General features: G+C 37.8%; 1 protein-coding gene across 5 annotated transcripts in view; it reads right to left on the reverse strand.

The window, feature by feature from the left end:
- LOC108274796 (uncharacterized) overlaps positions 1 to 17276 on the reverse strand; it is a 58452-nt gene extending 41176 nt beyond the window's left edge. The window contains exons 1-3 of one of the 5 annotated variants that reach the window (XM_053685865.1): positions 17174 to 17275; positions 16850 to 16937; positions 16396 to 16746 (exon numbers count right to left, since the gene is read on the reverse strand). In XM_053685865.1, coding sequence (XP_053541840.1) covers positions 16396 to 16746; positions 16850 to 16937; positions 17174 to 17179 — 445 coding nt within the window. In that variant the 5' untranslated portion in view covers positions 17180 to 17275. Of the gene's footprint in view, positions 1 to 16395; positions 16747 to 16849; positions 16938 to 17173 lie in introns of all 5 variants that reach the window. The other 4 variants (XM_053685864.1, XM_053685863.1, XM_053685867.1 and 1 more) reach the window with 4 other exon arrangements.

Genomic DNA, 17276 nt, shown 5'->3' on the forward strand with positions numbered 1-17276 from the left:
AAGGGTCAGGGTCAGGGTACACTAACAGGCAAACACATTTGATTAGATCTTACACTCAAGACTAAATATCCTTACATAAACACACAATGTGAAGTTTACAGATGTACTGTATATACTGTGCAAACAGGAAGTGGACTTGTGAATAATGTTTACTACTTAGGATAGAGGAGGAGACAAGACCTGAGCTGATGTTCCAGCTGTTCTTCTTCTCCTTCTTCTTCTTCTTCTTCTACTTCTTATTATTATTATCATGAAAACTTTATTACAGAAGCAGAACACTGAGGTGCTACTACAGCTCCAATCTGTGTCTGGGTTGAATTTGATTGTCTTGTGTGTAAGCTGCTTTAATCATCTGCACAGTAAATACAGGGAAATCTGAGTCATATCTGTGCAGTGAAGGATTTATTGGTACATGAGCATGTGGATATACAGGTGTTTATGGAAATCACAAAAACCCTGTAGAACCTGCAGAACCTGACACCCTGTTTATCCTGCTTGTTCAAAACTCAAATCAACTTCCCCATCAACTGCTCATGAAACATTCACTTGAGGATGATTAGCATAAGAATGAACTCTAGGCAGGGGCGGACTTAGCACTAGGCAAAGGAAGGCAATCGCCTTTATTTAATGCTAAATAAAGTATGCTGAAAATTTAAATATCTATGTTAAAACACTGAATAGGGCCCCATTCCTATATTTTGCCTCGGGCCCTGTCACAAAGTGAAGGTGCACAAAGTGTTGCAATGTAAAAAAAACAAATACAAAAAAACCCCCCAAAACTGACAAACAATTCTAAATCTTAAGACAGAGTCAAGGTTAAAAAAAGGTAAAAATGTCAGGTGATCAGCAAACTGGGTAAACTAGACAGGACAAAGTCAAGATAAAAACATTAAACAGATCAGGTCAACATTAAAGAGGAAAAACAGGAACAGATTCACGGTGCAAATTCTTTCCTAAACCCAACAATGTAATTAGCATTTTTCCTTCCCTCACCCTCATGAGAAAGAGAAAGTAAAAGTTACCTGTAGGCTGTAAACGCTGCAGTCGTTGGTGTTCAGACACGACATAATGGTGGTTGACAGCAGAGCCTCCTAAACTCAAACTTTTATTTAAATCATACTGAATTAGTAGAAATATTCTCCCACTCCAAGTTAAGGCTCAGTTTTAAATTCTTATCTATGTTTATCTAAATCTGTGGACTGTGATTTGATTAGTTATTTGTTCTACTAGACACCGCTCTGTCGGGAAAACTCACCGAGGGAAAATTGCTCTTTTATACGGAAGCCCTAAGCGGCCATGCATTATTACTTTTTTCTTTGTTTTCTCGTGATCTCGACTTAATTTTCCTGTGTACTCGACATCCATCATCCCGAAGTCAATGGGTTTTGAACAGTTAGTGTGATGGTTCTGGAAAGGGACTTTGAGCCACACTGAGTAGGTACTACTAAGCGTCGGTTGCTAATCGATCGCAGATTGCGTGAGGGAATGTAAGCCTTCAGGAGAGAGTTGAGGTAGGAGGATGCTGTTCCAGACAAGGCCTTGAATTTGATACGGGTGGATACAGGAAGCCAGTGGAGGGAGATGGCGAGGGGAGTGACATGAGTTCTCTTGGACTGGTTGAAGACGAGTTGTGCTGCAGCATTCTGAATCATCTGAAGGGGTTTGATGGAGCTGCTGGGAGGCCCGAGGGTAGTGAGTTGCAGTAGTCCAGTTTAGAGATAACAAGAGCCTGGACTAGTATCTGTGTAGCCTGTTCGGTACTTACAGGTTCATCTGCACCTGCAAGAAATTGGTCTGTTCTGGGAAAAATGTTTTAGCACAAGTTGCAAATCGTCTGTGAGAAACATCAAAGTTGAAGGTAGAAAACAAGGAAAAGTTGATGTCATTCAATTGCCCAAACAATGTGTTTGTGTTCAGCCCTGAACAATGCTGCGAGGTGGTGTCAGAAGAAGTGGACAACACAGTGTTATACAAGGTGTACACAAATTTACAGCCGTATCTGATGACACCGTGTGATTCTGTATGGAACATGTCTAACATTAGGCATTCTCAAATGCTTTGCCTAGACAGAAAGTCACTTCAGAGGAGGGTATTCACTGTGGAGGAAAACTATGGGATCAGAATCGTGCTGTCCATACTTCATTCTTTCTAGGGTGTGGCAAAATGTCTAGTGACTTGCTCTCCAGTGCCATTCACTTTTGAAAACTAGACCATGCAGGTAGAAAACAAGACCAAAAACAACCTAGATGTTTAGAGTACAACAAGAAAAAACATCAGAAGACATTTAAGCATGAGGAAAGTAGCCAATGGTCATCTTTTAATAGATAATTGTGTTCATTTCATTTGTGTATTGTAAGCTGAAATTACAGATTTATATGAACTTTACTTACATTTATTCACTTAGCGGATGCTTTTATCCAAAGGGACTTACAAATGAGAAAAATACAAGCAAAGTGATATATCTAGCAGAGAACAATACAAATAGTGCTACCATACAAGATCTTTAATTGGGTTCCAGAAGAAGCAAAGTGCACAGAGTAGAGTGCTTATTTATTTATTTATTATTTTTTTTATTATGAGTTGGTTAGGTGTTGACAGAAGAGGTGGGTCTTTAGATGTGTTTTGAAGATGGTGAGAGAGTCTGTGGTCTGGATTGAGATTGGAAGTTCATTCCACCACTCAGGAACAGTTAGTGTGCAGGTTCTTGAAAGGTGCCTTGTGCCACACTGAGTTGGAACTGCTAAGCGTTGGTTGCTAATCGATCGCAGATTACGAGAGGGAATGTAGGCCTTCAGGAGAGAGTTGAGGTAGGGGGCGCTGTTCCAGACAAGGTCTTGTAGGTGAGCATCAAGGCCTTGAATTTGATGCGGGCAGCTACAGGAAGCCAGTGGAGGGAGATGAAGAGGGGTGTGACATGGGTTCTCTTGGACTGGTTGAAGACGAGGCGCGCTGCAGCATTCTGAATCATCTGAAGGGGTTTGATGGAGCTGCTGGGAGGCCCGAGAGTAGTGAGTTGCAGTAGTCCAGTTTAGAGATAACAAGAGCCTGGACTAGTATCTGTGTAGCCTGTTCAGTTCTTACAGGTTTAGAGATAACAGGTTCATCTGCGTCATGTTGTGCTCCATTTCATTGAGCAAAATGAGGTTGAAGTGGCACCATCCTTGTGGTTAGAGTGGATCGATGGGGTAGGATTTAGTCCATATGTGTTTTTTTTAAATAAAATATAAATGATAAACAAGGTCAACTGCATACATATATAAATTAAATATGAAATCGAAGAAATGAAGAAATCAAATAAACTGTCAGGATCAACAGCAATGGCACCTGAGTGTAAGTAGAGTGTAAAAAAAAAAAAAAAGATTAAACTATTGAATATTTATTTTTGAATACACACACCAAAAACCCCAGAGTGTGGAGGAAATGATTGCTGTGACCCTAAAACATGCCCCAGATCGAGCAAAACCAGCCAATCAGGCGAGTGCATTATAACATTTAATTCTAGCAGTTATAAACAATCAGCCAAAAAAACATTTATTATTCTCACACTGACGGACGGACGACCAGAGACAGACAGACAGACAGACAGACAAACAGACAGAACATTATAATTTGTACCTGTTTGTCAGCATTATAGCTTTGGGTCACACACTTTGATCCAGATGATCAAACAGATAATGGAGGTCCAAATATCGCACGTAATTAACAAAAAGTTTCTTTAGCTTTACGCTTTATGTAACAACTCTCCAAATTTATACTGCAGACAATAATATCAGAACAATATCACAGATCATAAAATATCAACATAATTCAGTTTACATTACTTGATGTCACAGTAAAACATGAACAGAGGGCATTTTCACACACTGAGGTCATGACCTCTGATCTGTGACTGAGATGCCATGTGACGAGGTTGCCCTGGAAACGACACTAGATTATGAGCTCATACTCGTCATTTTTATTTTTTAAGCTTACGTGGCTTTGTCTCTAAAGAGATGGAGCAATAGCTATAGTTTAGTGTTGCTTTTACACTACACACACTGCGTAAGTGGGTGACACCAGTGTTTTAATCTAAAACAAGTAGCTAGCAGAACAGTTTACATATATAGTCTATAAATGTGGTTGGTGAGGGAGAAAGGGTCACGTGATCTGCTTTGGAAAAATTAAGTCACCCACCTAACCAGTTGATCCAGATGAAAAGCGTAATCGAGTACCAAGAGTCACGAATAATTAACAAAGAGTTCCGCTTTAAGCTGCAGACAATATCACAATAATATCAGAGATCCTAATAAAAACCATCAATATGTCATGAGATAACTTCCATTACTCGATGGCACAGTAAAATGAGAATAGAGGGGATTTTTCCTACAGTGAGTACATGATCTCTAAGCTGTGTCTGAGGGGTGTGTGTGTGTGTGTGTGTGTGTGTGTGTGTGTGTGTGTGTGTGTGTGTATAAAGTCTCCATGCAAACGAAGTTCCTTTATGAGTTACATTATGAGCTCATGTGTAGAGATCGAGCAGTATGATGTGTGCATTCACACACACGCACAACAGGTAACAACTATCCGAATTCACCCACTTTAACGTCTGAGTAAATGTTCACACCGATAAAGATAAACAGGTACACATTAAAATATCAGCTTCAAAAGAGACGTGTGTGAATGCTTTTCAGATCATAACACGACTGAATGTGTTCATTTCATTGTTTTAGGTTAGAAGCCAACGAGAAGAATTGCCAACGGAATAACTACGGCCACAGCTGACAATCCGACACACACACACACACACACACACTCTCTCTCTCTCTCTCTCTCTCTCACACACACACACACACACACACACACACACACACACTCACACACACACACACACACACACCCCACACACACACACACACACCCCACACACACACACACCCCACACACACACACACACACACACAGACACACACACAGACACACACACACACACACACACACACACACACAGAAAGAGAGAAAGCGCACAGCATCTTTACAATTGTTCAATTAAAATAAATGCACTTTGTTCCTTACAGTTTCTCAAGTGTCTGTTTTCTCTGGTTAGTCGAAAAGTTCAATAAAATGACGTTCAGAGGACTTTAAGCGAAAGTCTCCTAAGCGTCCCGAAAGGCCGCTGGACGTCCAGTGAACGTCTGTAGCACGTCAAGGAGACCCTACACATGGACGCTCGGGGGACGTTCACAGAGGCCGTTTAGGGGACGTTCTGGGGACCTTTTTTGTCAGCTGGAGCTTTTTGTGTATGATGTAATTATTCCTCATGATGAGTTAAAGAGTATTTAATTAAATTAAACACATTCCGTTGTATTACATTATTCATAAACTAGAAGTCTATAAAAGTCCAATCTAACACAAGGAAGTCGATTCTTTTAGTTTCGTTTCATTCCAGATTATTTGCATCTGTTTGGGTGGAGAAGACACTCAACATTTTTTCTCCAGGCAGCACACGCAGTGGCAAATAGAGATATAAAATGAGTGTGAAGTTTGTCAAATGTGCTGAAACTGCGCATTAATCATATTTAACGACATGAGATTTCATTATGATGAAGTGAATTTATGACCACACACAGGTACATCACACCCTGAATTAAATCCACAGCCAACATAACGGAAGTCTTTTAAAGATTATATAATAATAATAATACTAATAATAATAATAATAATAATAATAATAATAATAATAATAATAATAATAATAATAATAATAATAAGACCTGAAAATAATCTTAAAAAGGAAAAGAATATAATGTGGGCGGAGTAATTTGGGCGGAGTAAAGACAAGCATCAATTTAGGTTTTTCAGCAACGCGCGCAGTGTCAAATATTTCAGTTTGGGGAAAAACACGAAAAGAAATATGTTCATCTAATAAATAAAATATCAGCTCCACTAATAAAAAGGAAATGAATAAAAAGGACCAAAATAAATAAACATTCTGCGTACGTTTTCTCAGAATGGCCGGTTACTATAGAAACTTTATAAAAAACTTTCAGATGTAGTGAAGCCTCTCACAGATAACCTTCGAAAAGATGTTTCTTTTGTTTGGAATTCTAATTGTCTAATTGCCTTTGATTCTCTCAAAGATCTGTTGTGCAGTTCTCCTGTCCTTGCTGCCCAGATTTCACTAAACCATTTAAGCTCGAAGTGATGCCAGTGGAAGCGGTGAGGGTGCTGTAAATTAGAGAGGGAAGGAGATGGGACACCGCTGGTCTTGTGTTTCAGCTTTAAAAAGTAGAAACCGCGGCCATTTAACACTCATTCCACCTGATCATTCTCAGGACTGAATATGAATGTGTAATACAAATATTATCTTTATGATTTGCATTAACACTGCATCTGTTTTGTATGTTGGAAAATTATATAAAAGCAGAAATGTTGTTAAATAATGTCATCTCACTGGCTGTGTATAATTTATTTTTATTTGAAGATATTTTGAGACACTATTATTAAAAAGCCAATCAGACAGAGAGACAGAATGTACCATGTGATTTACCAGAACAATGTTCCTGTAAGTCACGTGGTTCAGTACCTGTTTACACTGTGGCTTGTTTAGAGTTACCCAGTGCAGTCATGCAGTATTATATTAGTGACTGATACGTACTGCAATAAAAACGGTCACAAAGGACACATTATGCCTCTATTTTTGTCTTTTTAAGATAGAAATAGTCAAAACTACATTCTTTTTGTATCCGAGTGCAAAAGAAGAAGAGGTACAACTAAAGGTTTTCTCTCAACTCCCTTATTAAACATTAAGCCTTGGTTTAATAAAAACTGTGGTGAGTTGATGAAGTAAATAAATACAGAGGCTTTTGTTGTTGCCATAATTCTTTTTGGTAAAGATGAGCGTGTTGGTTCTTCAGCTGCTTTGATAGCTTTCTGATTTTAAAAGCCCTGGTGGTGTATTCTGCATACATTTGGCATGTTTTACATACACACCCATTTACACAGAAACTTGTCCCTCATCAACCTCGAACCTGTTCTACGACTCGTGTAGAGAACGTTCAGTTGTGAGTTCACTGATAAATGAAACAGATTTTACCAGCTCTTATTAAGGACCCGAGGCCTTATATGACCTTAAGCTCTGGATCAGATTTGACTTTAGCCGATGTGATCCTTGCAGTTTATGCTGTTAACATGTGTTATGAGAACACAACTGGTTTTGTCATCATAGTCCCCGTGACATTTTAGGGTTAGAACAGAGGAAGAACAGAGTTTTGAGATCAGTAATGAACTGAAAATAGAAACAATGGGGTTTATGATTCCTTCATTTCTCCTCAGTAAAGGAATAGACCTTTAACTGACTCCTGTTTATTCCAATTCTCCTCCTTTTCCTTCTGTTTTCCAGAAAATGGTTAATACCTATAAAATACAGGTAAATACTTACCTAAATACGCTGAATGATAAAGTCGACTTTCACTGTGAATAAATGTGACATTTACAGTGCTGTGAAAAAGTATATGTACATACATATTTATTAATTTATAAATATATAAATTATAATCAGAGGTAACCTTAAACTATCTAATATATTTGAGCTTTCACTGTTGAGAAAGTATTTGCTGATCCTGATTTCTTTTGTTTATATCTCATACTAAATTGCTTTAAATCTTCAAACAAAATACAACAGAAAACAAAAGTAACCCGAGTAAATACATTATCGTTTTTATTAATTAATTTATTTAAAAATCTGGTTGTTCCACCTTCCGGGACAAATACATTTTCACACAGGCCCATTTGGTATTCGATAACTTTCTTGCTTCAATAAATAACATGATCATTTAAAAACTGTATTTTGTGTTTACTCAGGTTACTTTTGTTTTATCTTAGATGTTGTTTTAATTTCTGAAACTATTTAGTGTGAGACATACACAAAACAGAAGGTGGCAAATATTTTTTTCTCTCATGGATTCTATGAAAAACATCTACAGCTTAAAAAATAAAAAATAAAATAAAAATTTTAAAAAGGTGGCATTTTCTCCTCCAGCACAATCCAGTGACACTTCAAGTCTGTTCTGTTCTATTGAAAACAGGGCTTTTGATCAGTCAAGGCTTTTCTATGCCAAGTCTGGTATTTGTATGAAATCAGCACCACTGCTGGTTATGATGGAATGAAATGCTGTCACCAAAAACGTCTGCGTTGCTCTCTCTTACCTGAAAAACCCTCAAACTGTTTTTATTTACTGCTCAATAATTAATTTGTTCATTTTTAACAAAAAAAGCTTCAGTGCTGCAGCTTTAACAATATTTAACTGTTTTTGTGAGGATGATTGAAGCTTAAACACAAACAACTAGAGGGATCAGTCATTATCCAGAACTTATAAAAGTGTAATAAAGTTGTCTATTGATAACTGGGTTAAAAGGTATGAGGTATTGAATATAGAATGCACAGGTTCCCATTTTAGTTCTTTATTTTTAGTTCAACATGTAGATCAAGGTGTGGTTACTTTAGAAAGAAAAACAACACTAGAGCTCTCTAAAGACCGGTCACCTTTGGCTTTAAAACATGAACAAGGCACTGAAAGGAATACTTGACTGGATGATCGAAGAGATCTTGAGGCAGTATTCGGGGTAAGGAGATCACGTATGTACTGAGGAGCAAGTCCATGCAAAGCTTTAAGAACGAACAACAAACTGTTTAATAAGGATTTCCACATCGATTTAAAGTCCTTGTTAAATTTAGCTGGTCTGCAAACTAGCGCACATAGAAAGGAGGGAGGAAAATCAACCTTGGAAAGCTGCACCATTAAAACAGTTCTTAAAAATTGTTTGTGTTCCACCTCAATGACCTACAGCTCTTGGATAATTAAAAAACAAACAATCTAAAGGAGGAAGTTCCTTCAGGGCAGGAGAGTCACCAGGTCTCCCTCGTACAAGAGGTGAAGAAGTGGTTTAAAATAAATGATGTGTTGGACAACGACCTAGCATTTATTAAAGCAAATTTAACAGGAAGGTCTGTAATCCACACTGGGACTGACGTGGTGTGTATTGGTGAATATTCCAGTGCTGCCATTTCCAGCACATGATCTAGCACGTAAATGGCGAAAAGGAGACCAGATGGCCAATATTTGCTCATCAACAGAGGTATCAGGGAGACTGGAAGTAAAAAGTTTCCCTCATGAGCAGCGATGAACATAGCGTGGGTGACGAGCAATTCCCAGCGCCACACAGGTTTTGTAAACTCTGGCCGCCAGGGACGATGATAAATTCCAATGATAAAGCTCTGCAGAAGAGTACCGATAAAACATTGTAGGAAAGATATTGTGAAGAACAGCGCATAACAACTGTAGTTGACATGCCAGGAAAAAAAAGATTACAAAAAATGAAAAGTCCGTATGAAAATAAAAAGCAGATTTGTATTTAATAATTATATCATGTAGGGGAACCACATGCACCCTTTGATAATGCCCTGCAATAGACTGGTATCTCCACTAGGGTGCATCTCTGCCTTATACAATGATAAAGCTCAACCACACCCCTGACCAGGGAAAAGCAGTGAAGATTATAAATGAGTAAAGGGCCTAGAATGAATCTCTGTGTGAGTGAGTACACAGGGTAACATAATCACCACCATTTAAATAAAACTGAGCCAGAGAGAGGCAGATCCAGGTGGAGTTTCCGTGCTGAGATGGAAAACAACGTTGTGCGACAGGCCCTGTCAAATGTGACATTGTAAAGAAATGATTCTGAAAGCGGGAAATGAAGGAGTTCTGTTGGGGAATGCAGTGACTGTCATCAGTGTCATCATGATTAGGAGTTCATGGGCGTGTAGAAGAATCCAGCACAGCGTGAGTTAAAACTATACAAATGGACCAATCATAAAGCCTTTAGAAACTGAGTCATTTAAGAGGGGACACTGTGCGTGAGGTGGGAATACACCATCGGTGGGATACTGGTCCTTCAGAGGGTACAATTCACACACTTATTCACATGTAGGGTCAATGTCACATAGGGTCGATGTAGCACAGCCAGTCCCCCTACTGGCATGTTTTTGGGAGGTGAGAGGAAACCGGTCTTGACCGGACTGGACTGTATCGGGTAGCACCCTTCTCCAAAACCACAGAACCTGAAACAAAAGGATGCACAACTATAAATTCCATGTTATTTTATTGAATACATTCTACACCACTCAAATGTGTCTTTAATTGATCAGGATTAAACCCATCAGTGAAGGAAGGTGTTTCTTTTTCCCCTCAAGATGATTCACTGTATATTTGAATCGGATGTAAAAATAATATAGAAAACATGTTTAAAAGCAGACAGTGAATCATTACAATATGTTGTACTTAATGTAAATCTCTGGAGAAGTGATGTGATGCAGAGCGATAAGATGCATTAAAGGTTTATTATAATTTTATTAGGACTGGCAAAGTTTACATGTTAATAATTTCATTCTAATGCACGCAGCGAATGCAGCCAGTGTTCTGTTCTTCTGTTTGGAATTCTTATCACCTGAAAATCACTCACTGATGCTGAGGATGGAACCTCATGAACAGCCTAAAGATCACCGTGAGATTACTGAGGATGGTACCACTTAAAAACCATGAAGATGGTTGTGGATGTTCTTGCTTGGATAGCCTTAGGACTGCAATTGCTAAGAACAGTTTACACTCAAGTCTCCATCACTGAACAGGTAATGTCTTCAGTTTGATACAACAGACTTAAATTTAAAACTATAATGAATTCAGAAATAACTCTGATGATGTTCATAAGTTTCTCACAAGCTCATGAATTCCTGGTTACACTATTGCACTTTTTTCGATTGCACTGGTGTCACCCAGATGAGGATGAGTTCCCTTTTAAATCTGGTTCATCTCAAGGTTTTTTCATTATATTTTTTGTTAAAATGTATATATTTCTGTAAATCCAGATAGAAATGATCTCAAACCAAAAGAGATCCATTTTAATAAAAATATATATATCTGGATTTCTGTAAAGCTGCTTTGTGTCGTGTCTATTCTTAAAAGTTCTAGACACTGTAAATATAACTGTCTGATGTAACAGTGGTGGAGACGGATGAAAGTGCAGATTGTAGTTTAGTGAAAAAACAAACAATACAAATGTAGCTTAGAAACACTAAAACATGAATTGGGACGTCAAGGCAAAAACGTACATAACTAAAGCAATGAACAGCAAGGGAAGACAGACGCTAGACAATGGGTGAGGTGTCTCTGCAGAACAAAAACCATGTTTTCCAATTATTGGACATTTTCAAACCGGCATAAGAGTTTTTCAACCCCCTAACCTGATTTGTTAAAATAACCCAAACCCTAACCATAACCGTAGTTTGGATGGTTGAACAATGCGTATCCGGTCTGAAGACGCCCATTAATGTTCCGCAGAGACCTTTACTTGAGACATTGTGTGACGTCCTGGACATGACTTACGTAATAGTGCTCATTAAACCCTAAATGTGAAACATGTGACATGATCAGTGAGGTGCAATGGCTGATGGGAAACGTAGTTCAGTGCAGATTATTTTGGTATAATCCTACCATTCTGTGTAAAGCAAAAACAAAAGAATTTGTCTCTTCAATACTTTCGGAGGGGACTGTGTAAGCTTTGGGAATTACACTAATATGTAAATAAGTACCAGGTGTGCGTGTTAACATCATGCCTAATATTGTAAATGTCATTAGTAACCGCTGTGGAGAGTTTGTTAGGGGGAATAAAATGTTGTTTAAAGACCTAATGTCAAAAGGCACCAATAAATGATCTCCCATTCTTTATAGTGAGTATGAGTAGAGCTTAAATGAAAAGAAGAACAAGTCAAGTAAAGACTTTCACATGATGCTGAGGATACCCCTTTTAGCAGTGCAGTCACATAAAGAGAGTAGCACAGGAAACGCTTCTTTATAGCTCTGAATGTGACCACACACTGTTCAGAGGGTCCACACCAATTCTGTCAATAATCTCTTCAGTAACATGGGTCTCGTCACATTCATGTAATTATCAGGTTTCTGTGTTAGTGAACACAAGTAGGTTCAGGGGGTGTAACAAGGCCAGATCAAGACAAGAGATAAAGTGAGTAAGGAGACAGTTTACAGCTCTCATCAGGTGCAGAACAAGTTTTTCTAATTGCAGTGTCATTTATTATAATGTTTGTTAAATAGCAACGAAAACAAATACATCCTCAAGTTTAGGGCTAATAAGAAAACAAGGATGAATTAGATAGTTATTGAGTATGATGCTGTTTGGGTTAAAAAGCACTTTCAGATAACATCTTGTGCATTAGTGTTTCCATCTGATACTCACCATCATCGTCCTGTCATGTGTTTAGCAGATGTTGTTCTCCGTGATCATTAGGATTTTCATCTCAAACATAAAGTTAAGTTTGGTGGTTAAAGAACATTTAGAAGGGTTAAAACAGCAATGATTCTCACCTGGACTTGTGTTTGCAGGATTTATTTGTGTATTAGGCAGCGAGTAGGTTTGTGGAGGATCAGGGTTTCTGCGGTTTTCTGCAGAAAAAAAATCCCAAGTGAACTCACTTCAGAATCTTAATAATGGGTTAAGTCTAGTTAATTTACTGTGGAAATGATCTGTATGTGAAAGCAATGCAGAAGCTGTCATTTTATTCCTTGTAAACATTTACATGGATTTCTTTGTAAGAATAAATCACATCAGTCTTGTACAAAAATTCAAACATCCTTAAAAACTGTCAAAGTGACAAAAAGTTATGTTAATTTAGCTTCTGTAGCAGCCCTCTGGTTTAATTCTGCTAAAGAATTAAACACCATGTAACAGCTTTGTGGTAAACACAGCGTCCTCCTCTAATCATACGGTGCTACTCACGCTTTCTTCTTCTTTTACACCAGTACACCACAGCAACAATCACTCCAATCACTGCAATCACTGGAATAGTCCCAGTTACTCCTACTCCTGTCCAAACCCCGGATAAAGGAAAGAAAGATCAGATGAACAATTGTGTTATAAAATACAGGTCGAGCAAAAACTACTACAGCTGTTGTTTATCCTAACAGTCACCCCACCTATAATCACAATTATATGACTTATTCAACAAATGTCTTTATGTACTGTATAATCACATTTATGAAATCACAACACAGTTAAACATTACACATCACATTTTGTCCATTTTTCCAATAATGAAATACGGATGTTTTATTTATAAGCAAAAATATTTTTCACTATTGTAACAAAATGAACACTTAACATCTGTTATCATGAAATAACTAGAGTGCTATTACAGATGCTCTCATAATTATTAACTGTTAATAACCCAGTGTTTCATGTTTTGAGTAAATAATGCTACAGGGATACCAGAATTATAAGATTATAAACTCGAGAACATGTTTTTTGTTGTTGTTTTAAATAATTAGTAATAAGTAGGTAATGGGATGGTAAAACTGGTTTGTACTTGTTTACAAACAACACATCAATTTTCTAATGTGTTCTCAATAATAATCAGTAACTGTAGCAGTGACATATTACCATATTAAAATTACCCATAAATGTACCTTTTCCAGTTAAAATATCATAATATGAATATCATTTAATGTTCAGTAATATCAAACAATTAGACATTATAGTGTACTTTTTAAACTTTACACCATTTTAGTCTCTTACAGCCAAAACATCTGCTTATTACACCAGTGCTTCCAAAATGAACATTTTTAATATAAAGTTTTTCTATAAATATTATTATAATGATTATAAATTAATATTTAGTAAGAACTAGAAATAAATACCAACTTTTAACCATTACTGTACTAGTTACTAGTAACTGGTGTGTTGTGTTATTTGTGGATACGGAAAGCATGTTACTACAATATTACACTCCCATTACACACTCAAAACTGCACTGATGCGAACTTCCATTACAGTCTGAAGTGAGTGGCGTGGTTTTCTGCTGCTGCTCTTCAATGGTTGGGATGCTGCAGCTCCACACTAATTTAAAGTCAGAACCACATATGGGTGTAATGGTCCGGCCACATAAGTTTGGCCATGTATTATAATTAACCAAGTGTCACGCTCTCCCCTTTAGACAGAGCTGCAGCTTGCAGCGCGCTTGGAGAGCCGGAGCGAATGTTGATAACTGTGACATTGTTTACTGTGGACACGTGCGTTTGTTTTGTTTCTGTTCTGTCTCCTCCCTGTTCTGTCATTGGTTGTTGTTTGAGGGTGTCTCTTCATTGTTTTCAGCTGTCAGCACTTAACACTGATTATGTTCGGGATATATACCCCTCGCCTCCCAGTACACTTCACGGAGTATTATAGTTCGATAGTAGATAGTTAACGTTACGTACCTCGATAGATTAATTTAGTTTAACGTTAGATTAGTTCTCTTAGACCACGCTGGTGTTTTCCGGTCCCAGTTCCCAGTCATATTTTCATGTTTCCTGTTTTGACCCCGTTTCCAGTGACCGCGACTTCGATTTCTGCCTCGCCCCGTTTATGCCTGTTTGACGATCGCCCGACCCGGTGACTGTTTCTGATTACGTTCACGATTCGTGACACCAAGTTAGAAAATTAAAAACAAAAATAATAAAAAAAATGAAGGACAGAATTCATTAGGGAGTAAAAAAGTCCAGTGAACGTAACATACTGAAATAAATGGAATGAATGTTACTGGTTGTATAAGAAATTAAATCTGCTTTACAGATAATTAAATACACAAGTATATCTCACCTCTGGGAACTTCCTTTTCAGCTTCACGCTCTTCTTTCTGTTTCTCTGTAAGAGAAAAAACATTTGATCATCTTGGTACAATCACAGCTCTTCTGTGTGAACTCTTCTCAATGACGCTAAAGTGTTTTACTTTGTACCTGTAGATCAGGGACACATGTAGGTCAGGTCACTACTAATGTAGCTCAGTGTTTACATTCTCAGTCTTACCTTTAACTCCAGTACTGTTTTAACATGCCTTATTAACTCACCCTCTCCACTAAAATAAAAGCTTTCATATTAGTAACACTATAATATGTGATTATAATAAATGATCAAATAGTTTAGAATAATGTCAACTGAATATTTTGACAATGAATATCACTTAAATAGTATTTCATAGGTAATACATTGTACAAATAACCAAGAGAATGATTTCAGCTCCACTGTTCCTGCTGTCTGGGGTAAAGACGTTCTGATTTAAAAATCTACTGCACATTCGTGTAATGAAAATGATTTAGATGTAAAGTTGTGATGCTTCTACAAGTGTGTGATGAAACAAAAAAGATGGACAGGTGTTGTGTGTTCTCCTGGCTCAATCTAACACACACACATAAAGAGCTTTGTAATTAGCTGTTCAGTGCAGAAGTCCTCAACTAGTAGTTAAAACACTGAGATCATTAAATTGCCCCATATGAACCGCTTTTGTTATACAGTAAGTAGGGATGCACCGAAATGAAAATTCTTGGCCGAAGCCGAACACGTTTTTTTCATTTATTTTGCCATTTTTTCACCATTGAATAAATTAAATAGTCAAAATGTGCTTTTTACTATTTTGTCTTGCTTTTCAAAGCAAAAATCAATTACAAAAACTACAATTTCAAAATATTTATTTAACACTAAACATTTTTTTTTCATTCCAGCAGGCACAGGCTACCAACAAGGCACAATATAACTTTAAATAAATAAAAGTAAAATATAAATATTGTGATGTGGTCATCTTTGAGCCCCTTGAATAGCCGATGTTGGGCCTGTAACTGACTGCTGAAAGAATGGAACACTCTGTAGACTACACCTAAAAGTGCATTAAAAAGTGCATTAAAAGAGTGCAGGAACTGGTTCTATTGGGTTCTATAGGGCTGATTATATCGGAGATATATACCGCTCGCGCCCCTGTACACCTCGCCGAGTATTACAGTAGATATAGTAGAGTTAGATACGATGTTAATGTTCTGTTCCTTGATAGATTTAGTTAGTTTAAACTATAGATCAGTTCATTTCGTCCCTTTGCTTGTCTTGACTAAGTTTTTTGAATTAAGATGTGGATTTGTCTGCCTGTCCTTAAATAAATACGTCTTTACCTGCTTCCGTACTCTACTCCTTTACGTCTCGCGACGTGACAGAAACAAAAAAGTAAACATCCGAAGAGCACGTAGCTCGTGCACGCGCGCGCCCCCTCATCGAGGTCGTGACATTCACGCGTCTCACTCTGGTTGCTAGGCTACTTGGTCATCAAACACGTCACTGTTCAGTCAAATTTATTCGGCCTTTTCACTTATTCAGCTGAACACCGGAAATGATTTTTTCGCTATTTTCGGCCGAATAATTTCGGTTGCCGAACATTCGGTGCATCTCTAACTGTAAACTTAGTGCCTTTCCAATTCTCCCTCATGTCCAGCTTTGATTTCTGATGTGTGTGATGGTCAGTGTGTGATCTACTGAGACTCACTCACTTACCTTCGACTGAGAGATAAACACGGCTGATCTCTACTCTTTCTGTCTTGACAGATCTCTTGGTGCGACTCACTATCTTGGCGCTCCAGTAGACAGCTGCATCAGTAGGTGTCAGATTGCGCAACACCAAGGCACAGTTCCCCTTACGCAGCTCTTCCTCAGGAACGTCCACACGCCCCTCATATCCCTCACCCTGATAGGTCTCCTCACCGACTCTCTCAAACACAATCTCAGATTCGATCTCCCAGATAATATACGGTGTTCCAGTGACTTCAGTCTGCAGTTCACACAGCAGGACAGCTGTAGACCCCACATGTCCAGATACAGTGAGCTCAGGTACTGCAGAGAGGGGGTCTGAGATGGGAAAATTAAAATCTAGATTACTTTCTCACCTTCTAGACAATGATCTTATGTTAAGAGCTTTATTTCATCTATTTTATAACAAAAAGTTACTTACTCACACACACGGTACCCAAGACGATGCAGATGGAATAACAGGAGGTCATGATGCCCCGAGAGTGTCTGGAGGAGCGTGTGAACATTTTCTAAAACAAGGAAAGGAAGGTGTGAAAAAAGAAATATATTTGAATATCAAAAGGTAACAGAGTGCTTATTGGTTTATATCAATCATTTCTCTTTTTATTTATTTATGCTATATTACTTATACAATCTACTGTAATATTTAATTTCAGATTCCAATAGGACAGATAAAGTCATATCCTTGTAAATCACCACCAGTTCCACCGCGTCAAATACATCAATACTTTCACATGATAATCACCATCATCTCCTCCAATGGGCTTTTCTCAAGTTTCCCCTATGGAGCACGCAGCAAATATCCTTCAACATCTAACATACATCAAATTAATTTATATATATAATCT

The sequence above is a fragment of the Ictalurus punctatus genome, chromosome 14 (assembly GCF_001660625.3).
Source record: "Ictalurus punctatus breed USDA103 chromosome 14, Coco_2.0, whole genome shotgun sequence".
Classification (NCBI taxonomy): domain Eukaryota; kingdom Metazoa; phylum Chordata; class Actinopteri; order Siluriformes; family Ictaluridae; genus Ictalurus; species Ictalurus punctatus.